The sequence below is a fragment of the Orbicella franksi genome, chromosome 9 (assembly GCF_964199315.1).
Source record: "Orbicella franksi chromosome 9, jaOrbFran1.1, whole genome shotgun sequence".
Lineage (NCBI taxonomy): Eukaryota > Metazoa > Cnidaria > Anthozoa > Scleractinia > Merulinidae > Orbicella > Orbicella franksi.
The window spans coordinates 19,183,065-19,208,064 of NC_138153.1; the positions used below are offsets into that span (position 1 = coordinate 19,183,065).

The 25,000-nt window shown below is 40.2% G+C and overlaps 2 protein-coding genes and 2 pseudogenes across 3 annotated transcripts in view; 2 read left to right on the forward strand and 2 right to left on the reverse strand.

The window, feature by feature from the left end:
• Positions 1-817, forward strand: part of LOC145498219 (uncharacterized) — a 1,075-nt gene extending 258 nt beyond the window's left edge. The window contains exon 1 of the mRNA XM_081478116.1: positions 1-817. This exon is cut by the window's left edge and continues 258 nt beyond it. Coding sequence (XP_081334242.1) covers positions 1-666 — 666 coding nt within the window. The 3' untranslated portion in view covers positions 667-817.
• LOC145498535 (uncharacterized) lies at positions 682-2,166 on the forward strand. The gene is made up of 3 exons (XM_081478449.1): positions 682-711; positions 800-1,434; positions 2,100-2,166. Exons 1-3 carry the CDS (start codon positions 682-684, stop codon positions 2,164-2,166), a joined length of 732 nt encoding a protein of 243 aa, XP_081334575.1.
• Positions 2,167-9,230: 7,064 nt separating this feature from the next.
• Positions 9,231-10,480, reverse strand: LOC145498719 (C-C chemokine receptor type 4-like; annotated as a pseudogene).
• Positions 10,481-13,923: 3,443 nt separating this feature from the next.
• On the reverse strand, positions 13,924-24,431 carry LOC145498220 (uncharacterized; annotated as a pseudogene). The gene is made up of 5 exons (XR_014050835.1): positions 23,594-24,431; positions 19,326-19,597; positions 17,854-17,991; positions 16,811-17,239; positions 13,924-15,204 (listed from the first exon to the last, which is right to left on the reverse strand). The product of XR_014050835.1 is annotated as an uncharacterized LOC145498220 (transcript).
• Positions 24,432-25,000: the final 569 nt, after the last annotated feature.

A 25,000-nucleotide genomic window follows, 5' to 3' on the forward strand; every position in this document is an offset into this window, starting at 1 on the left:
CGTTTTAAAACGTACCTTGACCACAAGATTGAAATTCTCTCGTCGGGATTAAGCTCGCAATCGTCAAGTGAAACTGGAAAATTGCAAAGAGCGTCTGAGGCCGGCAAGCTTAAGTTCCAAGGCAACAAAGGCCAGTTCCTGTTTAACTCCGAACCTCAGGCGACGGTAGACGAAGCCGCTAATTTTCTTGGCTTGCGCGACGTCGACAAAGCTGCTGGAAAGGTTGAGGACTTAAGAAAAAGTTTGCGACATCGTGACAAGATCATAAAACTGGCAGACAAGAGCGAAGCAGGTTGGCTTGCGGTGAAGGAATACGAGGCGGAGGAGTTAGCTAGTGATTCGGACGACGAGAAGAGGATCAGGAAGTCGCAGGAGAGGGCTTTGAAGAAGAAGAAGCAAAATGCTTTTAAGAAATCCGAGAAGAATAAGACTCCCCTCAGCGCTCATACTTCTCGCGCTGCTGACGACCGGTCTCTTTTTCGAGGTATGCTCCTTGCCCTTTCTTTGTTTTTTCAACGTGGCAGGCAGGTGCTCTCACTCTGCCTGCCTTACAGTCTTGTGTATTTGTGTTATGCTTCAGCGTTCTGGAGAAGGAAAATGATTTTCCTTTGTACGAACGGAGTGAGGGAGAAGGAAAATGTATTTTCCTTCGGAAGTTCAGCGTGAGCACGCATGTGATTTATGCTAACACATCTTGTGTTAGCACGTGGAGTCTCTCGAGACTCCAGTTGGAATATATATAAGAAGTGAATAGGTCGATATATTCATCAAGTGCGAAACTACTCGACGGTGCTTGTAGTTTTCTTGTTTGTTTTGTTTATTTTTTCCACGTTTTTATTTTTTCTTTAGTGAAGGTTTTCTGCTGTGCGTTCTTTGTTTTTTCGTTTTTCAGGCCGTAGAATGCCTTCTCCAGCAGACATCTGCTTCAGATGCGGAAAGAGAGGTCATTGGAGTTCAAGTTGCGGGAGGCTCAGCGACGGTCCTGGATTCGGGAATTACAGAAACACAACCAGACTTGGCTCAGGCAGTACATCTGGAGAGCAATCCCGCAGACCAGACGAGCGGCAGTCAACTATTTGAGTATGATGATGCGGTCGGATGTTTCGAAGATATCATTAAGGTAGAAGACTTGTTTTTGCCTTCTTTTGAGGTAGAGTCTGGTTCACTGGTCCCTGGTACAGTTCCGCTAGGTGTTAAGGGGAGACTTAAAGCTCATGTTCTGTTTTGGGAGAAGATTGGCGCACCACCTTTTATCATCGACTGTATTAGAGAAGGTTACAAAATTCCGTTTTATGTTTCTCCGCCTCCAGCAGAATTTAGTAATAATCGTTCTGGTTTAGAACATTCCGAGTTCGTTCACTCAGCTATTCTTGAGTTGCTTTCCTCGGGAAGAGTTTGTCAAGTTCCGAAGAGTTGCCTCAACGTTATCAATCCGCTTTCTGTTTCGGCTCAAAGTTGTGGGAAAAGACGTTTGATTTTGGATTTAAGGTACATCAATCACCACGTTTTTAAGCAAAAATTCAAGTTTGAGGACTGGAGAGTTGGGCTAGACTATTTTGAGAAAGGTAGCTACTTCACCAAATTTGACCTCAAAAGTGGATATCATCATTTGGATATTTTTCCAGAACACCAGCCATTCCTCGGTTTTAGCTGGGTGATGTCTGATGGGGAACATAGTTTGTTTATGTTTACAGTTCTCCCGTTTGGTTTATCTTCGGCGCCTTACATTTTCACCAAGTTGCTCAGACCTTTAGTAAAGCATTGGAGATCTCAGGAAATACGTACCGTTGTTTACCTCGATGATGGTTTTGACGTTGAGTCTACCGAGTCGTTGAGCCAAATTCATTCGAACATTCTTAGATCAGACCTTGCCGCGGCGGGCTTCATATCTAATGACGACAAGTCAGTTTGGGTTCCTGTACAATTTATTGTTTGGCTTGGTATTGTTTGGGATGGGACTCAAGGAAACATTAGCATTACTGAGTCAAGAATAGATAAGGCCTTTTCCCACATTGACAGCGCCCTACAACCTCGTGCGTTATCAGCAAGAAGTTTGGCCTCCATTGTTGGAAAGATCATATCTATGAGTCCCGTTTTAGGAAACCTCGCTCGAATTATGACCAGGCATTGTCAGATGTCTGTGGCTGCCGCCCAAGTTTGGGATAGTGTATTTTTGCTTGATAGATATTGTGTAGTTGAACTTAAGTTAAGGAAGAACAATCTTCGTTCCGTTAACACTAGAAGCGTGTCTGATTCGCTCACTCCATTTGTTTCTATTTATTCAGATGCAAGTGATGTTGCTTGCGCTGGCCATATTGACGGGAAAGATATTTGTGCTCATAGGATGTTTACTGAGGCTGAATGTCAGGAGAGTTCCACTTACCGTGAATTATTAGCTGTACAGTTCGTCCTTAGTTCATCCAGTTCTTTTCTGCCTAATTCAAGAGTCAAGTGGTTTACCGATAACCAGGGGGCTGCAAGAATTGCGCAAGTTGGTAGTATGCACTTTAATCTTCACAAGTTAGCTTTTGATATTTTTTCGCTATGCTTTAAATTGGGAATTGTTTTGGACATTCAGTGGGTGCCCCGATCTCTCAATGATGAGGCGGATTACCTCAGCAAGATAATTGATTATGACGATTGGGAACTTGCCCCGACTTTTTTCAGCAGCTAGACGGTCTTTGGGGGCCATATACTGTGGATTGTTTTGCCTCTCGCTACAACAAAAAAGTTCCAAAATATTTTTCAAGATTCTGGAACCCTGCGACGTCAGATGTGGATGCGTTTTTCCAGGACTAGCGAGGCGAAAATTGTCTACTTGTACCACCGATTCCAATTTTGTCTAAAGTTCTCATTTTCATGTTTAGATCTCGTGCCAGTGGAACGTTAATTGCACCGCATTGACCGTCTGCTCCTTTTTGGCCACTGTCGGTCAATAGGTTTTGGAGTTTTGTTGTTGATTACGCATTCTTCGAAGGTGCGCTAGCGTTGCGTTTAGGGCGCAACATTAACTCGCTGTTAGGCTCGTCAAGTTGGAATGGTTTTATCATCGCTGTCAAACTTAATTTTTCTGACAGTGTTATCACAAACCAACTGGATCGTACTTAAACATTGTACACGCTGTGTTATTGTATTACAGTTTTTCAAGCCTTTTTTGGCAGTCCTTGGAGCCAGTTGGCATCAGGTGCTAGCCGGATGGCAGCGGACTTTGGCCGGTTGGCTATGGATTTTTTCTTAAACTTTTCGCCGGCGCTAAATCGGCATAAGCACATCCCCTTCCCTCTATTTTATATTATCTCTTAGTATTTTTGCTTCCTTAGGATTTGACTAAAGCCACTTCTTGGGGACGGACCTGTGTTGCCAAAAGGCGTTTAATGCTGAAGCAAGTTTTATAGGCTAAGGCTAATTCTTCTGTCAAAAAGTATGTCGCTCAATACAGGCTTTTCTGTCTTTATATGAAGTCCAGAGGCCTAAGATTGGTTTTGCCCTGTGATAGTTTACTTATGTCTGAATAACTGTCTAATCTTCACGCAACCAAAAAATCATATGCTGTTGTTTTGTCTGCGTTTTGTGCGTTAAAATGGGTCCATGATCTCATTCCATACGGGATACAAGGTAATCCAGTTGATTCTGCACTATCCCGCAACATTGTGGAGGCTAGTAAACGTGTATTTAGCAGACCAGTCAGAAAAAAGGAGCCTATTACTCCTGATATGATACGTCGAATTTGTATTAAGTTTGTTTATGAAGGTTTACGTACAGCATTAATTTTTGTTTTAGGCTTTTATGGCCTCTTCAGGGTTAATGAGCTTTTGGATATACAGGCTTCGGATATTGTAGTTTTTGATGATCATCTAGAGATTAATGTTAAGCATAGCAAAACTGATCAATATAGGCAAGGCAATATTGTGTTTATTTCTAAAAGTGGTGGTCTTGCATGTCCTCATTCATTATTAGCCCGTTATTTTTCAGCAGCAAGTATTGATCTAAGTTCATCTGCTCACATTTTTAGAACCCTTAAATTTGTCAAGAAGGGCAATTTGTATACTCTAGGCCCTAGGAGACTAAGTTATACTAGGTGTAGAGAGCTAATTAAAGAATCGCTTTCAGCTATAGGGATTAACTCCATCAATTATAATACTCATAGCCTTAGATCAGGCGGTGCTACCTTTATAGCAGACAATCTTATGAAATCAGGTGCTCCTGCTAGGTTATTAATGCTTCACGGGCGATGGAAATCAGAGAAAACTAAGAATATGTATGTTAAAGATTCTCTGGAAAGTAGGTTACAACTAACTAAATATTTTCCTACTTAGGCTTTTTGAGTTCGTAAAGATGTAGCCAGTTTTTCCTCCTCACATTGTTTGTACTTATTTACCTAGCTTAGTGTGAAATGAATTAAAGCATCGTCGGGCAGGTGCTCTCACTCTGCCTGCCTTACAGTCTTGTGTATTTGTGTTATGCTTCAGCGTTCTGGAGAAGGAAAATGATTTTCCTTCGTACGAACGGAGTGAGTGAGAAGGAAAGAGTACGTTTCGAGAATATTTGCTTCAAGGTAATATTATTTTATGCGGGAAACTTAAACATTTATGTGGGAAACGTAGGAACAATAATCGGTGCAAAACTGTGTCATGCAAGCTTTCGCGTCTGAATATTAGCTATGTTGATCGTACTCCTGTAGTTCCAAAAGGTTAGTGCCCAAAGTTTTTTTTCCTGTTCCCGGTACACTAGCCCTAGTACTAAACATGGATATTGGTCAGGGCTCCAGATCACGTTATACTTTTGAGAAACACTCCTTCAACCAGCAGCGCGCCCGATGAGATGAGAGATAGACCACCACACCGGGAACTACGTCCCCTACTCTTTTCGATCAGTGTGTGGGTTCTTTTACGTCCCACAGAATTAATTATGAAGAGTTGTGAGACGGGGCCTACGGTTTATAGTCCTTATCCGAGAGGACTAGAAAGTGTAACCATTTGCAGATGTCATTACAAAGGCAGCACTTTCTCCTCAATTATTTAAAGACCCTGAGTGTTGGTCCGGCCGGAGTTTGAACCCGCGACCTCCCGCACGCTAGTCCGGTGCTCTACCACTGAGCTAACCGGTCGGCGGTTAAACATGCATGCACAGGCAAGCTGGAATTCCTGGCCTTAAAATGGGCAGCGACAGAACAGTTCAAGGACTACCTCTACTACGCCCCTGAATTTGTGGTATACGCAGGCAACAGTCCCTTAACTTATGTGTTAACGTCTGCCGAGCTAAATGCCACGGGGTTGAGGTGGGTTGGAGAGCTCGCGGACTTCAACTTTGAAATACGATGTAGACCAGGCAAGTTGAACACTGATGCTGATAGTCTTTCAGGATACCTGCCGACTTCAAGAACTACATGGATAGTTGTACTGAGAGGGTAGTTCCTGAAAGCTTGCAGGCCTCAATCTGTGGAATGCAGACCTTGTCAAGTGGGGACTCAATTTGGTTGATGGCCCTGACTGATGACGACGGGGAACTCCATCAGGTAGACATTCTGTCACAAGCAGGCTGCAATCAAGTAAAAGTGGTTGATATAGTGAGAGCACAGAAATAAGACCCTCACATTGGGCGCGTCCTGAAAGTCATCAAAGCAAACCAGAAGCCGACAGTTGGGCAGAAACAAAAAGAACCGCCATTGGTTCGTAAGCTCCTGAATGAGTGGCACAAACTTTATGTAGACAAGAAGAGTGGTATTCTGTATCGAAATCAGAAGATAGTTCTCCCACAGAAATTCCGACGTACTGTATATCGTGAACTCCATGAAGAAATGGGTCATCTTGGTGTCGAGAGGGTGCTAGCGTTGGCTCGTGAGAGATTTTATTGGCCTCACATGAGGAGGTATATAGACAACTTTATCCATCATACATGCCGCTGTCTGAAACAGAGACGCCCAAATCTACCAACAAGAGAGCCATTACAGCCAATTGTCACAACAGCTCCTCTTCAAATGCTCTCCATTGACTTTGCACACCCAGAGCGGAGTTCAGGGGGCTACGAGTACATTCTGGTTGTGGTAGATCACTTTACTAAATATGCTCAAGCTTACCCAACGAAGAGCAAAACCGCCGTTACTGCTGCAGACAGGATCTTCAATGACTTTATCCCGCGTTTTGGATTTCTAGAGAAGCTCCATAATGACATGGAAGGGGAGTTTGAAAATCGTTTGTTCAAGCGGTTAGAGGAACTTTCTGGAGTTATGCATTCTAGAACTACCCCGTATCACCCACAAGGGAACAACGTGGTCGAACGGATGAACCACACGCTACTAAATATGCTGCGAACTCTCCCTGAAACTCGCAAATCCAGTTGAAAGGACCATGTGAACAAGCTCATTCATGGGGGTTGCACTCCGTTTTTCCTGTTGTTTGGTCAAAGCCCACGACTACCACTTGATGCAATCTTTGACCTCCAAGTAGAAACGGGAACCAGATCACGTGCTGAGTATGTGACCAAATGGAGGACTGCCATGTAAGAAGCTTACTCACTCGCATCGAAATCTGCCACGAAATATGCCATTAGAGGAAAAAGGAATTACGACAAACGAGCGAGATCTTCAGCACTGCAAGTGGGAGATCGTGTCCTAGTCCGCAACCTCACCCCTCGCAGTGGACCTGGAAAGCTCCGTGCCTTCTGGGAAGATGAGATTCATGTGGTGATTGCAAGAAAGGGGGAGGGAAGCCCTGTGTATGACGTGAGACCAGAATCAGGCCAGGGACAGATTCGTACGTTACATCGAAACCAGTTACTTCCTTGTGACCATCTTGCGTCTAAACAGTGGCAGGAGCTTCCTTCCGTAAGAAACTTTTAGCTATGGAAGTGACAGCGATGATGACCTTCCCGACATTTCACACCATTACCTATCACCGGGACATGATGGCAATGATCAATCTCAGATACAGGTACAGTCTGCAAGCAAAGAAGCAGCGGAAGCAGAACCAAACACCCCAAATATTAATTCAGACGGGGTGTCAGGCCAAATGGAGGCAAGTGCTACCATCACTGATTCTCCTGATGAAGTACCAACGACTGAAAACCATCAAGCCATTGGTGGAGAAACAAGCATGGAAGATGATGCTAATAACCAAGGTCGCCCTCAGCGGACAAGACAAGGACCCAAACGGCTAACGTATGACAGTCCTGGGAACCCAACTTATGTACGAAAATAATACAGGACCACCTACCGAGATAAACCAGGTTGGAATACCACCGCCAGTACCCTATATACCTGCGCCACCACTAAACCAATACGGTATGCTGCTACCACCAGTGACCGGTTTAACTCCACCTGCGGTACCCATCATGTTCTGGAGGGCAAATACGATGATGCCCTATGGGATGCCCTATCCAGGAATGCCTCAGTTGCCACAATGGGAAATGCCATATCAGCCATTCCAGTACAGATACACATGTAGACAATAACCCGTGTACTACATACTTGTTACTCAGAGAACTTAGAAACGAAAATTTAGGTTTCTTTTGTGTATTTAAACATTCTTTTTATGAATGCTGAGAGAACTATGCAGAGATGGTCTTTGTGATACAGAATCATGAACATTCGTATGGACAGATGAACTGTGATAGTTAGTAGTCTGTAAGGAGCTGGGCCTGATCACCCCACTCTAGGATTTACGTGTTGAACAATCCTAATACACAAGCCACTGTTGTAGAGGGATATTTTGTATCGCATGCTAAATGTCACGGATGACATTTCTTTTTCAAGTTAGGGGGAAGTGTTAAGTAGTGAAATTACGTTGTTTCCTAGAGGAATTTATGTTTAGTGTCAGGCGTTCGCGCGGCAAAGGACTGGACATCCTGGTAAATGTCATATGACGTCAGCAAAAACCATGTGCGAGAGAATCGAGCGATAAAAAGTTGTGAAGAGGTAATCTTATGTTCAGTTGGCAAAGATTACACGTGAAAAACCGTGTGGATATTTTATGTAACACATCCATATACAGAAAAAAAAAACGACAAAAATTTGAAACGTCTTGAAATTAACTTATAACTTCACGCAATTAAAAGACGAAACCCTCTGTCATTCAAAAAATCAATGGCTGCATGTAAAATACAATTAAAGTTTTATTGTACATGAGATTATTGTTCGTTGGCCAAACAAAGCTGCTGCATCAGAATTACAGCACAACTTTTGATTTTGATTTCATTGCATGGCTCGCTAAGACTACACAACATGTTTTCCATTTAAATGGGGAAACAGTAGAATATCTATTGACAAAAATATGTACATAGGAACTATAATAAAAACTCTATATTTTTATTTAACACTCAGAGCAAAACAATTACGATGTTTCTTTTTTGGCCCAAAATGTTTCAGACTTGAGTAGATCAAATTTAGCTGGTTTTTGTTCATTTCTTTTTTATGTGATCAACAAACAATTTTAAATATTAATTTCCTATGTTACTCAACAAAGATATACAGGCAAAAACTAACGATAGACAAATCCGACGTTTCGGCGACATCTTGGCGCCATTGTCAAGGGAAACTAATTAAATATGCGATTTCAAGAGTAACTATGAGTTCAGAGTTACTAATTTGCATAAGTTAGACAAAGACCTTAGCGCGAACTGAGTCTGATTGTACATTTAAACACGGTCGTAATTGTTTAATGAGTAACATCTCATTAATGAGACAATCAAACTTGTTGTGGCATTTTTTCAACACGCTAAAACAATTGCGAAGGTCATCCGGAATCCTGCCTGCGTGTCTATTATCATAGTGTTTGCGTACTGACGAGGTCTTGCTTCTATGTCCATCAACGAGTACGAACAGATGACCACGGGTGTAACCGACATAACCAGCATCGCACTGGTCACATTTGAAGTTATACACAACGCATTGTTGATCAATGAGCTGAGGCTTAGGTTCGCTTGTCGGGAACTCCTGGGCAATCTTGCGGCTCGTAAACACCGGTTGAACACTAGTCTGCAGCTTCACACTGAGATCTTTTAACTGTGTCTTCACGATATTAGCAGACTCCTGGTCTTTAAGGGTATGACAACCCGAGTAGTGTTTTCTGTCGTAGATATGGACATAGAATGATGGATGATGGACATACTAAACAACGCCAATGTTTAATTAATCTTCACTTAGCGATTGGCTTAAAAAAACTCGCCCCACTTTGTCACCCAATCAGAAGTGAGACCAAACCCAACGTGGCTCGCTTGCACACGTTTTCCCGCGCTTTGCGTCGGCTACATGTGTCTGCTTTGAGTTTTGATTGAATCAGTGGATTGACTATGTAATAGGTCATTTCCCAGTCACCTGGTGCCTCTGTTTCAAAACGAGTTCCAGTGCAAAACCTGCCATTTGAAATGGGTTTGGTTTGCATGAAAATGAACCTGAACGCAGAACTCATTGCCATATGAATGGTTTCGTACAAAGACTCGTTTTGACACGGAGGCAAAAGGCAACTCGGAAATGGCCTATTGTGATTGGCCAGGACCATTACTCAATTGAAAGCTGCTCGTAACACCTAAAGAAACTGGAAATGAAGAGGACATGCACACAATCTGCAATTTTTCCTGTTTCATGAAACAGGAAAAATTGCAGATTGTGTGCATGTCCTCTTCATTTCCGTCAGTGAATAACTGTTTGCCGTTGGTAACGCTTAGCAGTCTCTTTCTTACAACAAAAAGCTAGTAGTTTGAAGACTTCTTGTCGAAATCTCGGATAGCGAAATGAGTAAATCACTGAGTTAGCTGTTGAACCGAACAGAGCTAGTAAAATAGAAAACAACTCGAACTTTCAGGCTTCTCTGATATCCACAAATAGTGTAACGATAGGTCTTCCAAATGTAGGAGTCCAAGTAACTATGAATGAGATAACGAGGATAAAAAGTTTTGTTAATTTGCGTCGTGTCTGTGAAAGAGCAGTATTTTTCGTTCTGTTGGCCTCGGTATTGAACCAGACGTGATAAATGACCCGAGAATAGCAGGAAATCATCACAGAGTAGTTTATGTTAAGGTTTTCAAACAAACGGGTATTTCATTTGTCCCATTCATGATAGTGGCGTTTTTCCAGGCGTATTGTTCACTTAAAAAGGTGATAGCATATCCCGGCGCACTCAAAACAGCGAGGATCCATATTACGAGAATAACTTTCCACAGCAGAGATTTCGCCTCTCTTGTCAAGTGCAGAAAACGCTTCAGAATCGCGAAATATCTCTCCACTTCCAGAGCAACCAACATGTAAATAGAAGCCAAAGCGTGGAAGATGAATTCTGCAAATGAATAGACACCTGGTCTGAGAGTATAAATATGTAAAAACGGCGAACGACAAATCCGAACACGCGAGTTTGGCCAGCAGGCATGTGTTTGCATTATGTAGTGTCTTGTTTCTCTTAATAACTGCAATGACGAGATCGTTGCCAACAACATTGTAAAGGAGAACTAAAATGGAGACGCCAGCTGTAACGGTAACAAAGGCAGCCATTTGCATGCAGAGAAATTATGAGAATTATTGTGTCACGCGAGGAAAAAGTCAGGTTCTTGTGCTACTATGATCAAAATTTTTACCCCGTGATTTTTTAGGTTAATCACATAGAATTCTACGAAAGATTACAGACGCCGTCTACCGTTTACAAATATCTACATTGGTTCCGGAGTTATTGAAGTTTGATAAATGACTAAAATATGAAAATGAGATGACTGATGACGTCATACACTTAACCAAATATTACATCAAGCATATAAATAGCGCTATCATGGTCAATTTGCGGCAGAAACCATTGAAACTTGATAGGTTGATAGTTCTAAGTACAACACACCTACAGCTATAACAATTTCTGTTCCCATGGCAACCCACTCTATTCCAGTCCCCTGTAGCCTGATTTCAATATTTTAGTGATTTTAAGCTTGGAAAACATTAAACAGGCCATTAACTCAACCTATCGTATTTATATGCTTGCTGGATCATACAGATGAGGTACCATTGGCAAATATCAATACAGAACGGTAAATGTGGTCAGAAAAGCCTTTAATATCGTGGAGGTCTGGAACCCAGTATGTTGCCATAGTAACAAATATAATTGTTAAGCTCATATTGCGGAGCACCTCTAGCAGAATCTTACTTTAAAAAGTCAAACATTTCTGATACAAATTGACCGAGATATCCTTGTTTATCATATTTTATCAAAATTCGGTTGAGTAGATGACGTCATCACTTGGCTAATTTGCATATTTTAAAAACTTGAATATCTCTGGACCGAAAAGAGATATTTGAAAACAGTAAACAGTATTTTTACTTTTGTACAGACTACTTCTTTATGTCTTAAAATGGCTCAGATTTGAATGATGCGATTTTCGTCATAGTAGCACTTTAACGATGACGTTTTTAACTTGTCAAGTCCGGAAACTCTTTGCTGTAAAGCTTAACAGGCTTTTTTTAAGAAGAGAGTTTATTGTATTAGATAGTGGGTAGTGCTCTTCAGCTGAACAAACCCGCTTAGTGGCTGACTTAAAAAAACAACCTTTAACTCCAATTTTGATTGCTTTATGGACTGACAACTCGTTAAACGTGTAAATAAGTCGATGAGGTCATATAAAAAAGCACGCAGAAAACATTTTAATGTCAAGGACATTGCATTTTAACAAAAGGATTTATTTTTATGACGTTGGGTTATTAAACAACAGTTATGCAGTTTGGGTTTTTACACCCAAAGGCTGGGAGTTGAGAAAGTGATTTGATCAACATATTGTAAATGTACATCATGTAGAAGACGAAAAATATAACACTGGACTTGTGTCGCTAAATGTAAATCAACTTGCACTGCTTTGAAAACATTTGATAATAATAAAAAAGTAATTGAATTTTAAAAACGTAGATTCGATGACTTGGTAATAATTTTATTAAAACAGCTCACTAGTATTTCTGTGCCACACACACTGATCCTAGACTTGAAACAAAATTTCTCGGTGTTAAACGCCTAACAGGCTGTGAGGGAAACCCTTTCCAAGAGGTAGAATTTTACGGAGAAACATTGTAAAGACAAATTTAAATGGTTTTAATTCAGCTTCAAACCCCTAGATTTTATTTTTTCATGAGTCTTTCCATTGAGCAGCGTGACTGAAGTATAGCGTTTTTAGTGTTCTTGAGTGACAGAGCAAGTGTATGTTTATTTTTCTGGAACTATTCTGCCCGCTCGGGACTACCTGCCGCGTCCCGCAAGAAAAATTAATCCCGAAAGCCAGGCAATAAATCCTTTATTGACCAAGCTTCTTCCATCAAGACGGCTAGATATTGGTCACGTTCTTTTTTCTTGAGAGAGACTATGAACATTGACTCCTTCTCGGTCCATAAACAGGAAAAAAAAAAAAGAAAAGAACTTGACCAACATCCAGCCATCTTGACCTCACACTTGGTCATGAACCCCTATACTGCGTGTTACTGAACTAGCGTGAGGTCCGTAGTGGGGAAGTATTCGTCTAAAAACTTGTGAAAAACAAAGGCGAGACCAAATTTTTTTAACACCTAACGAACAGGTTAGCTGAACAAAGTATTTACTATGATGGTTGCATTTGTACTCTGCTGATCAATTAATGCACTCTGCTGATTCATTTCCGGTAAAATGAGCGCGTGTAGAATTTACTTTCGTTTTACTGCCGATGGCTTTCGTGAAAGATATTGTCCGCTTAGCATGAAAGAAAAAACTTTTAATTGAAATCAAGTTTGTTACACATTGCACACCGCCTGTCAACGATTCTACGGTATCTATCTACTTTTGTGATAAAGAATTCATGCGCATTTACATGCCAAATTTTTCAGTAAGAAAGTTACTTGATCTCTAGAATCGGAGCTACTACTGTTTGACATTCAGAGAATCATAATGATATTAATCAATCTTTGGACTCGGAATTGTTGGAAATATTTAATGCGTGACAATCATTATTAATTACACTGTACCTAATTATGTATACTTTGAACAAAGGTTTTAATAATTGTATTATACTGTACCTAATTATGTATACTTTGAACAAAGGTTTTAATAATTGTATTATACTGTACCTAATTATGTATACTTTGAACAAAGGTTTTAATAATTGTATTATACTGTTCCTAATTATGTATACTTTGAACAAAGGTTTTAATAATTGTATTATACTGTTCCTAATTATGTATACTTTGAACAAAGGTTTTAATAATTGTATTACACTGTACCTAATTATGTATACTTTGAACAAAAGCTTTAATAATTGTATTATTTAATGGGTAACTAACTACAATCGGCGACAAAACTGTTGACACATTCACCTTTTTAACCCCCTACTTTTCGTCACCGCGATCCCTTTTTGCCCTCCTAGCTTATCCCTTTAGCCCCCCTCCCCCACAAAGAATGTTGTGCGGCAACTCTTGTGATCTTGAACTATAAACAAGCAACATTGAATTGGGGAGCGGGGTCTTTTCCACAGTTCATTGCGCGATAGAAAGAGGGGTGTTATTTGGTGCACTAAAAGTACTCCTGTTGAAAAACAATGTGTCAACTAATTATGTCGCCCATTTAGTTTAACTTCTTATAGTTATTTTAGATGCCCTGTTAAATAAACTATTGTTGTTGTTGTTGTTGTCGTGACAAACATTTAACGTTATCTTTGGTATTAGAGATGACGTCAATCGTATAACCTTAGCGACCTCAGCAGGCATGTACTTTTAGCGAATTTGTTTGGACTCGGTATTGCCGGAAATTTTTAGAGCGTGACAGTCACTATTAGAGACAATAATCTACCATTATATTTGATAATCATGATAATCTTAGCAATGACGTCAATCGTATTACCATAGCAGCCTTGTCAATTCAGTGGTGTACTCTAGGATCTTTGCTTGAATTTGCAATCAGTAGATAAGACTTTTTCGAGACATAGAAGTGATTTAACTGACCATTAAACAAGTTTTCAATAAGGTTGAGAGTGACTAAAGCTGTTATCCACATTTTCAGCACTAAGTTTTTTTAGTCTTTTGTCGGAAGCACGTTCATGATATTCTTCGGCTTGCTGCAAGTCTTCCAAGGGAAGCATGTCAGTAAGTACGTTTCTTGTGAAAACGCTTCGGTCCAAGCTTTTTTAGCCTAATGCCTGAATTACGTTCATCATATTCTTCGGCCTCCTGCAGGTCTTCCAGTGCATTCTGTACAGCATCCAAGATGTTGTAAGAACGTTTTACGTCAATATGCTCGGGCCCAAGCTTTTTCAGTCTAATGTCTAGAGCACGTTCATGATACTCCTTGGCCTTCTGCAGGTTGCCCATGTCACGCTGTACTACACCCAAGTTACTGTACGTAGTCGCAACGTCAATATGCTCGGACCCAAGCTTTCTCAGTCTAATGTCTAGAGCACGTTTAAAATTTTCCTTGGCCTGTTGCAGGTTGCCAGTGTCACCCTGTACTACACCCAAGCTATTGTACGTAGTCGCAACGTCAATATGCTCGGGCCCAAACTTTCTCAGTCTAATGTCTAGAGCACGTTCATGATACTCCTTGGCCTGCTGCAGGTTGCCCATGTCACGCTGCACATCACCCAAGCTATTGTACGAAGTCGCAACGTAGGCATGCTCGGGCCCAAGCTTTCTCAGTCTTATGTTTAGAGCACGTTCATAATGCTCCTTGGCCTGCTGCAAGTTGCCCATGTTATGCTGTACTACACCCAAGTTGTGGTACGGAGTCGCAACGTAAGCATGCTCGGGCCCGAGCTTTTTCAGCTCTATGTCTAGAGCACGTTCATAACACTCCTTGGCCTGCTGCAGGTTGCCCATGTCATAGTGTACAACACCGAAGTTATTGTAAATAGTCGCAACGTAAGCGTGCTCCAGCCCAAGCATTTTCAGTCTAATGTCTAGAGCACATTCGTAATATTTCTTGGCCTGCTGCAGGTTGCCCATGCCATGCTGTACAATACCCAAGTTGTAGTAGGTACTTGTAAGGTCCATAAGCTCGGGCCCAAGCTTTTTCAGCTGTATGCCTAGAGCACGTTCATAATACTCCTTGGCCTGCTGCAGGTTGCCTATGTCACACTCTACAGCACCCATGTTATTGTACGTAGTAGCGACGTCAATATGCTCGGGCCCAAGCTTTTTCAGCTGTACGTCTAGACCACGTTCAAAGTGCTCTTTGGTTTGCTGTAGGTCAGCCATATTAAACGCAAGTTGTGGCACTTCTTCAGAGGAACCTGTAGCAAAAGATTTTAATTTACAATAAGAGAAGAAAACATAGCAACTTAACTTACCTCACTAACTACATGACCTTTTCTTAATTATACCATACTTTGTGGTCAAGGGTCTGGTATTCCCAAAATTACTTTATTGGATTTTTTCAAGTAATCAGCTTGAATAACGGCCATATTTGTCACATGGCGGAACAGAGGTAAATATAGTGAATCAAAGAAGCCATGGCCAAATTTATTAGTTACAAAGCTATGTTACTCTTAATTTTTCAGTTGTAGCATAACGTACGTACCAAGTGGAGTTTGGTTTTTTAAAATAATCCATAAAACGACACAGAAAAAATGACCAGTCATCACACCGTGATTAGCATTTCACTTTACGGGAACACAAAATTTTATACTTTGCGCTTTTCACTACACATTAGGGTAACATTTCGCATGTTGAATGGCATTAATGCTGAACGTTTATTAGTCAAGATTTGACCATCAGTTTTGTAGGCATCTCGGTATAAAAAAACTTATTGTTTCAGGGCCTTTAAAACGTTCAACACAGAATAGAACACGACCCAAAAGATTTTCGGCCAAAGACAGCACAAAATATGGACAAAAAACTTGGTTCAAACTTCTTTAACGGTTACACATTGTTTACACAAAAATACATTAGGAACATCAAAATTTACCCACACTTCAACCCCGATTTTATCACGCTCGAACGACCTCACTGCCACAACTGAGACATGTTCTAAATCAGTTCATTCAAAATAAGTCGTGTTTGAAAAGTCTACGTTGGTGCAAGCATTGATTTAAAAGGGAGGAATGCCCCAATGCCTTGCTGTACTTGAATAAAATAGTTACATTTTAAGGAAAAGAATCCTAATATTAAAAAGAACACTGACTGCCTGGAATAACCACTTGGGCTAGAGACAAAGGCAGACAATGGGCTTTAAAATATATCTTTCATTGGAGCACAATCTTTTTTCAGGAGAACGTCTAATCTCCGACCGATCGAGACTGTCGTTCTTAGTCTTTTGGGTGGCCATTTGGGCCTGAAGTCATTTGAATTTACGGTAAACTTGGTATGATTCGTGATTTTAGTGGATTACTTTAATTCGATGTTAACGGGAATTATTGCAGTTTCTCAGTTTCCGTAAAATTTGTAATTTTCGGAGATTTCTTTTTAAACTTTTAAATTAAATTTTCGATTTTCGTAGAGTTTTCGCGATTTCTGTATTTTTTGCAACTTTCGTAATTTTCGTGGATGCCGGTAGGGACTTCCTTACGAATTTAGCGATCTTTTCCTATTTTTGTTTATTTCGCAGCCTTTGCAAACAGCCTACTAAAAAAAGGTAAAATTCTCAATTTTCGTTACTGCGTTTAATCCTGGATATTTTCCAAATGGTAAGACTAGTGACGACAGTTGAGATCATCAAATGAAAATGACGCAAATGCCGAAACAAATTAAACACAAGGAAATGACCGTACGTAAAACCACATGTAAGCTGTAATGCATGGCTCTTTGTGTTTACTCATTCATAAGGACCCCAATTCGATGAAAAAAATAAACACGATTGATAATAACATCATTCTAAGAGTTGAAAACAATAAAACGTACCTGAGATTTCCATTAAAGACAATTTGCATGCCAAGTAGTCCTCTTCCAACATAGTGGTTGCTAACTTAATAGTCTCCATACCAAGCTCGTCCTTAACCTCCTCTGTAATGAGGCACCTCTCGGCTACAGCATTTAGGCGGCCAGAACAATACTCATCCCACAGGCCTTCAAGAATCTTCAGGGTACGGCAGTTGACGGTTATTTTGATGCTACCCGTCTTATAGTTTACATTTATCAGTTGAAGCTCTCCTAGTAAGTACGCATGGAAACGACGTAACCCTTTCGGCGAGGAGAGATCAAATACTTCCTTCATCTCATCAATCTGCTGTGCCATGTATCTGTGCACCTTTTCTCTTTCTTCCTGGGGATCTTGTCCCTCTGAATTTCTGCTGGTGGCACTAGAACAGTGAATCTTCCAAGGCAAGATACCTGGAAAAAAGTCAGCTTGACACCTTGCAAGAAAATGTTTTGTTGCTATTGTTAATTCTATTCAACTGTCTGTCTACATGGGTCTCTCGTAATTGGTCCAACAAGCAATGCTGGCCTGTCCACGAACTCTGAAGCTATTGATCAAACCGATGGGGGGTGGGTGGGAGCACGGATGGAATACTTCAGTGATCTATTTAATCAGAACTATAACAAAATTCGCGAATCTGATTGGCTATCAACGAGCCCAATTTTAGCCCAAAAAGGACAGTGTATGCCTCATGCTTGTAACTGGACAGCGTTGGGCAGTACGCGCCATTTTGTGTACGCTCTTTCCTGGACAGATCTAGATCTACTTGAATAAATTCCATTTCCTGTACATCTTTGTCAAAACATACTCAACTGCATATTAAAAGTTTGAATTTTTATTCTGATCAAGACATTTCAATGATGGTTATGGCCAACAACTTTTGTTAAGGTTTTGCTTAACCGGACTTCGTGTCGTCTAATTCTGCCTGTAGAAAAGAAGAATGTCAAGACTTTCTTCACTTTCCGCCCTACATTAAGATTTCTGTAACTCAACGTGACATATTCATCTTCGGAGCTGTTATACATACCTCCCTCAGGATCCGCGTCCAAACTTTTCCTTTTCAGAGCACTGCTCTCTCCAATGGAATCTCCGCTGTCACGTGTTCTTGCAGTGGCACCAGAGACTTCTCCTGTCACTGTTCCTTCTGGTACTGGATCTGCAAGTGCTATAACGACATGCAATAATTGTTATCGCTGTTTCGCCATGGTATTAATCAAGTGAAAACCAAACTGGCACTGAACCTCAAACATCGTACGACTTTATTTCTTTACACGAACACGGGTTTGACTACGAAAAATGACAAGCAAATAGAAAATGAATACAGAAATAATAGATGAAGGAGGCTAAGCAAATAATAAAGAAAACCATAACAAATATGACTTACAGAAATTCCACCAGTATGATAAAGCAGGAACTGAACAGATCCTGGATACATACGCGATGCACAAAACGTAAATTATTTGTCCCGAAGGGATATCATGATTTACATTGGGAACGAAACAATAAAAAGCAACGCAAGAATGTCACAATAATAACTTTCATGAAATGGCTCAAATGGTTCGGGGGTAAGCAATGTCCAGCCCCGGGCAATAATATAACTTCAAATGCCGTTGCCCTGAATTTTTATGGATTAAATGACTTAAATAACGTGTGTGTAAAATAAAAGGGTTAATTTAGATTCCATTGTTGAGATACTTCAGATACATCAACCAAAAGATAAAAAGAAGTAAAAAAATTTAAAAAAATCAACAGACATGAATTTTAAAGGTTGTAATGTTTGTAAAATGAAGATCACCACAGCAAGTCACCCATATACATTTGTTCTGTTTCATTTCGCACGCAGAAACCATTAAAATTCACGCGGACTACAGACTGCATAAAATAACATGACGGTGTAGCTTGAACGAACAGGAAATATCAAAACACTCACTCGACATGGTTCATCGAACAGGGACCAGATGCATCAAGTTGTTGATTTAAAGTTTTGTTATGGTAACCTATTGTGTGACGAAAATGATAACAACGTGTTCGCCAATGGTTGGGCAGTTTTTGATACCATGATTGTACCATGAAGGGATAAATAGTGGTTATAACGACCCATCAAAATCTAACTGCTGGGAACTGTTTTGAGCCACCTTCAAGGAATGTAGTTAGCTCTCAGTTTTGATCCGGAAGGGAGAGGGTCTTACGGTCTTAATTTTGGCAATTGGGAGGGGGTCTTACGCTCCGATTAGTTCTACAATCCAAGGTCTTAGGCCTTTAAGTGAGCGACTCATTGACTAGAACTAGTGCATTTTTATTAAATAGACAAATTCTCATAATTTGTTGACTAGTATCTTGCCCTGTTTCTTACACCTGCACGGGCGAAGAGAGATAAATTGTGTTTTCTATTAACAGAACACAACTATGATCCCCAGCAAGGGTTAAACCCAGACTTCTCAATCCAGAGTCCTGAGCTCACGTAAGACCATTAGACTTAATATTGTAGAAAATAATTACCCTTTATGTAACAAAACTTATCTGCCAAGTCTTGCCGCTGTACTAGTTCATGTTGTAATGCATCACACAAAGCCTTGTAGGTCGCGGCAGAACCCTTCTCTTGTTTCCAATGCTTTAACATGTGGTATCCCTTTTCACGCAATTGGTCGTGAGCTTTATTTATCTCTTGAATCTGTGGATCACTGACCCTAAGGCGACGTCCAAGCTTTATCCAATTTTCTGCAATTTTAACACCCAATTTTTCTAATTCATCATCTGTCGGTGTGCCGTGTCTTACTGCAAAGAGAAATGATTCAGTACGAATAAATTGTTTTTATCGTTGTTGCATTAGACTTAATATTGTAAAAAATAATTACCCTTTATGTAACAAAAGGTCTCTGCCAAGTCCTGCCGCTGTACTAGTTCATGTTGTAATGCATCACACAAAGCCTTGTAGGTCGCGGCAGAACCCTTTTCTTGTTTCCAATGCTTTAACATGTGGTATCCCTTTTCACACAATTGGTCGTGAGCTTTATTTATCTCTTGAATCTGTGGATCACTGACCCCAAGGCGACGTCCAAGCTTTATCCAATTTTCCGCAATTTTAACACCCAATTTTTCTAATTCTTCATCTGAGGGTGTGCAGTGTTTTACTGCAAAGAGAAATAATTCAGTACGAATAAATTGTCGTTGTTGTCGTTACTGCTGACAATACTTTAGAATAAGGGCTCCTAGGTTTCTTAAGTATTCTTTTACAGTCTCCCCAGTAAATTATGTTTGCAGATAATTTATAGTATAAAACTATAAATTTCATCAACAAACAAAACAAAATCAATATTTTTGTAATATCAAAATTATTTGTCTTGAAATCTCTGAGGCTAACAGCTTTAAAACTAATAACTGCAGAAATTTAGTTTTTCTAAATTAAGGTTACAGGATACCCTCAAGTCGGCAATTTTCTCCAAATTTGGATTTTTCGGTCAAAGTAGTGGTCGAGGAATAATCTCTAATTTCTGAAAAAAAAATTTGAAAAAAGACTAAATATTGGCGGATAAATGGCTGTTTTACGTTTTCGCCGGAAATAAAGTTTACCTCTTGATTGACAGCCCTATGGCGCGTATGCAATCAACCGAGACGGTTTTCGCGAGAATTACCTGTGCGGGTGTCACAAATTGACTACTCGGCTCAGTTGATCAGCATTGTTGTTCTGACTACCAAACGTTTTGGGTATTAGGTATTCTATCAAGTTATAAGTAAACATAGACCACGTTAAAAACATGGACCAGTTCGAAAAAGCAAAAACAGCGAAGAACGATTGAAAATACCTCAATGAGTGAAGAAACGAAAGTTCGCCTCGCGGATGAAGCTATAGCTATCTTATAAGGCGGGCAAAAAAATCGAGGTAAGAGAAAAGAAAGATTCTGTAAAAGTTTGGGAACTTGAAAGTAATAACAGGGATGTTGACAGAGACTCCGATGAATCCGATATCGACGAATCATTCGACTCATTGAGACCCATTGAAATATTATCCATGCACAGTTGACCACGCACAGTTGCTCCTCCGTATTTTCTTTTATTTATTTTCTTCGCCCAGCCACTCTAGCGTTCGTATCCTTTTTCGTCTTCCCCATTTTGCCAGAGTGACCAGCTTCAAGAAAAACCGAGCTACGGAAAAATTTCTCTCCGCCTTCGGCACCTTAATCGCATTGCAAAACACAAGGGTCTTTTGGAGATTCGCGCGTAAATTTCACCAGGAGGTTAACGGTAGTAAACTTTCCCTGCACTGATTGGCTCAGTTATCTGAGAACCCAGTTGAAGGCGTTTGTGGGCGGAGTTTGTTTGCGAAGTAGAAGTTTTTTTTAGCGCTGTTTTCTCGAATAAATTTTTTTGTTTGAAGCAGACACTTGCAAGAGTTACAACTCAAAGGGAATTTGTTCGATTGCCCTCAAATTTGGACAGTAGCTAGTTTAACATATAAACTATAAAAAAATGTGTGCGAATTCTTAATTTCGAAATATTTTTTCTTCGAGAGCGACTTTTGTACGATCACTCTACATTTTTTTAATCCCATTTCGAAAATGTCCTGTAACTTTTTACTGCAATTGAATATGGCAAAACGCAGACACGTTTTTAAGCGCTTTGGGCCCTGAAACCGAAGAAAAAATGAAATTGGCGAAAAACAAAATTCTCTTTGACTTGTAGCTTTCGAAAGGTGATTCGGGCGCTCACATTTAGTGGTCGTGAAAAATTCGACAATTCATTTTATTTCAAAATTCTTGGTATAGTTTGATAGCCAGCTCTATAAGCTTTAATTTGATTTAGGGGTTTAGGTAACTACCTCTTAAACTGCACGCGCTACATCGCTTGCACGTGAGACATCCCTGAAGGTATACGGTAACCTGAAACATTAATTTTCTTAACTGACAAAATTTGTCAAAGTACAAAGGTATGCATTCTTTTATGCTTACAAGGTTACATGCTGAAGATGATCAAAATATGATGAGTGACAACACCTCATGTCAAACACTAAACAAATATCGTAAATTAACAAACAAAGACGACTGACAGAAGACACAAAAGGTAGTTCAAGGCCAAGAGTAGCTGAGAACTGAGTAAAATTCTTTTTTTTTCTGAGTAAAATTCTTGGCAGCTGAGGACAAATCTATCCAGTAGTAAGGAGGAGGGCACGAACCTGGGAGCTACAGATTGCAGTTTGGGTCTTGACTAAACTGGCTCTTTTTGAGTAAGACATAATATGTTTGTCCTGGCTTCTTCCGTCAAGTGTTAACTGTCCCTAACTCAAACACCACAGAACAAAACATCATGCAACAACGCTCTTAATTCAAAACGGTCAAAAACAACGAAAAAATTGTGGCAACCTTCAAATAATTAGCTCTTATTAACCGAGCAGGAGGTCTGTATGGGACCGGAGAATCTTGACAGAGGTCGTGATTCTCCTATACAGACCGACTGAGCTCGGTTAATAAGATGTTTATTATATGGCAAGCAACAGAAATTTAATGATTTGTTTAGTGTAACTGGTATGTACTAGCCGACATTTTGCTTGCGAACGGCGATGAGCTGAACTTAATTCTGCCGAAGTCTGATCTGCTCGTCCTCTTAACTTTTCTTTTCTTTTCTTATCAGACTTTTTGGCATTGCCATAAATAAATATTGTTAGAAGAAAATAGTCAACATTTTTGCATCAAAGTTTGCAACTTTTTCACCAGAAAACATTACCGGTCTAAATGCTGGTCTAGATGGGAAAATCTAGACCGCTTTCAATATCGATTTCAGCCAATCAACTTGTTGAATTCGGTAGTTCCCAGTCCTTGTGAGACACAGCCATATAATAACTATTGTGTATTAAAGAGTTATTGTAGGAGGTTAAGTCTGTGCAGGATTAAAACAATGCGTATTCGTGACATTACATCATTACGAGTATTATGAGATGCATTTGAAAAACCACGAGGTCGAGATGGTGGCAGATATGGAGTCGATCATGTCGAAGGAGTCTTTACGGAGGTTTTTGGTTGGCAGTGCCTCGTCCCCAGGCGTCCCTCTTTGTTAAGTGGTTGTACTGCGGAGCCCTGTGGTGTTGTGGGCCTGTTGCACACGCGAACTATCAACACCGCGTAAATTAGTTGTTTCCCGCTCTTCGCAGGCTCTCTTACGCCGCGGCACATCAAGCAATGGCGAAGTCGGCAAGTGAAGCGAATCGGCAAAAAAGCCTCTCGTTTTCACTGGCTCTCTTCGCTGGCCAATTCGTCTCTCGCGGCTTCGCCTTTGCTCGTGGAGCAACAGCATGAGGGCCTGCTCGAAGGCTACAACGGCGCCTGTCGATATCACATATGTAGCAAGCAATCCGTGAGTGAAATTTTCGTTTCTCTGTGCTGGAGATTTCGTCTGTTTAAGCATATGCGTGTTTCGTGCATAGTAATTTGTTTACAACGCTTCAAGTCACCTCAAGCCAGTCGCTTTGATCGTTGCTCAAGCGCGACTTTTCTCTGATTCGTTCACATCTAAGAAAGTTAATGAAGTGAAAAAATCCTCAAGTGTTATTGAAATTCAAGCGCATTTTGATTAGGTCTACAGACGTCTGATTTAAATAATCAAAATGGCAAGATATCTTACTATTCAGAAATAACTTAGAAGAATAACAAGACATCTATAAGAATGACGGATGTTTTTGTCGTTCCTTTAAACTCTATTAACTTATCACTACGCTCTCCCACTGCGATCTCCCCACTAAAATCTAAAACAAAAGAACAAAAAAATTACAATGAAACTTACTTGTTCTGGGCACAGTTTGCTGCGAGAGGTGGAGAGAAGAACTTTCTTCCATGTTTACAGCTCCGTGGAAATGGATAAGCCGGAAGTGTCAGTGAAGTTGTTGGATGAATTGCAAGTTATTTCTGTACCACCTTCAGGAAATAGTATATGTCGTGTATCAGCTGAAAATATTTGAATCCAGTACTCTTTCTTGCTGCCGCTAATGACGATTGTGGAATGCAAGGTTACTTCCAGACAACTGTCGATACTTCGGTTATTAGTACCTCGTATTTGAACCGACAGGAATTACTACCAACTGGAAGGTCGATGAAACTTGAAAATACCTTAAAACTGCGTTGCAACACTGGTTGAGCTCCAAACAATGAATCTATTTAAAATAACTTACCCTAGACAGACTTTGTCTGCTATGTTACTTTGTAGTACTCCACTATGGTTTCAAGTCGCTAGCTCAACGACGCTCCAACGACAGTTCAATGACGTTGTCTGCTTGTCAAACGTTTTGTAATCAGACAGACTCCAATTCTAGCTTCATTTGCTTTTCTTACACCGTGTAATTAACACCGGCCGTCTGACGCCGTTTTCACGACCACCTCACGCAAACAGCTAAGTCACGCTAGGATGATCGCAAGGATCACGAGAGATCTGTGGGAAGTAACGCAAACCGGATGTATACGCGTTCCGTGACTGCTTTAGACCCCTCGGAAATACGTTTGTATATGATTTTCAAGCTCGGTTGGAATCAATTTTGTTTTTGTTTTTGTTTTTGTTTTTGTTTTTGTTTTTGTTTTTGTTTTTGTTTTTGTTTTGTTTTGTTTTTATTTATTTATTTATTTATTTATTGTCATTTCCAAAATCATGTATTTACTATCACCTACTTTAAGTAGGTAAAAATGTAAGTAATTAAATAACTAACGATTACAGTTACAGTTTATAAAGCACATAGTTTAAAATAATTGTGGACCTAATTGTTTAAAAGATTCATTTCCTCAAACATTCTCCTATTTCATTCAACAAATTCACATTATTTGATTTAAAAGTAATAGACTTTTTAGTTTGATATTTATTTAGTAAAATTCTTTCAAAGGGCTGAAAGATGGTCTCGTTTCTTTACACCAGCAAGTCCACAAGTACGTTTTCCCTAAAATGAGTCTATAGTTGAGCAGTCTCAATTACATATAAACCTACTCTCCCTTGCAGCCGTTGTTAGTGTCTTCACCTAATGCAAATCCCAATCCAATCACTGAGGCCCAGTTCAGACGTCGTGCTTTTGCCGTGCCGAACTAAATTCAGGATTTAAGTTCGACAAAAGCACGGCAGAAGCACGGCGTCTGAATCAAACTTTTGCATTAAGTTCGGCAAGCAATTAAGTTCGACAAGCTCTGCCGTGCTACACGACTCTGGCA

Excerpts from the sequence above, each read along its gene's own strand:
- LOC145498535 (XM_081478449.1), top strand. The coding sequence starts at position 682 with ATGCTAACACATCTTGTGTTAGCACGTGGA. Across the intron at positions 712-799 it reads ATCTTGTGTTAGCACGTGGA|TTTTCTTGTTTGTTTTGTTT; the intron begins GTCTCTCGAGAC and ends CGGTGCTTGTAG. Across the intron at positions 1,435-2,099 it reads TGCCTCAACGTTATCAATCC|GAAACCTCGCTCGAATTATG; the intron begins GCTTTCTGTTTC and ends GTCCCGTTTTAG.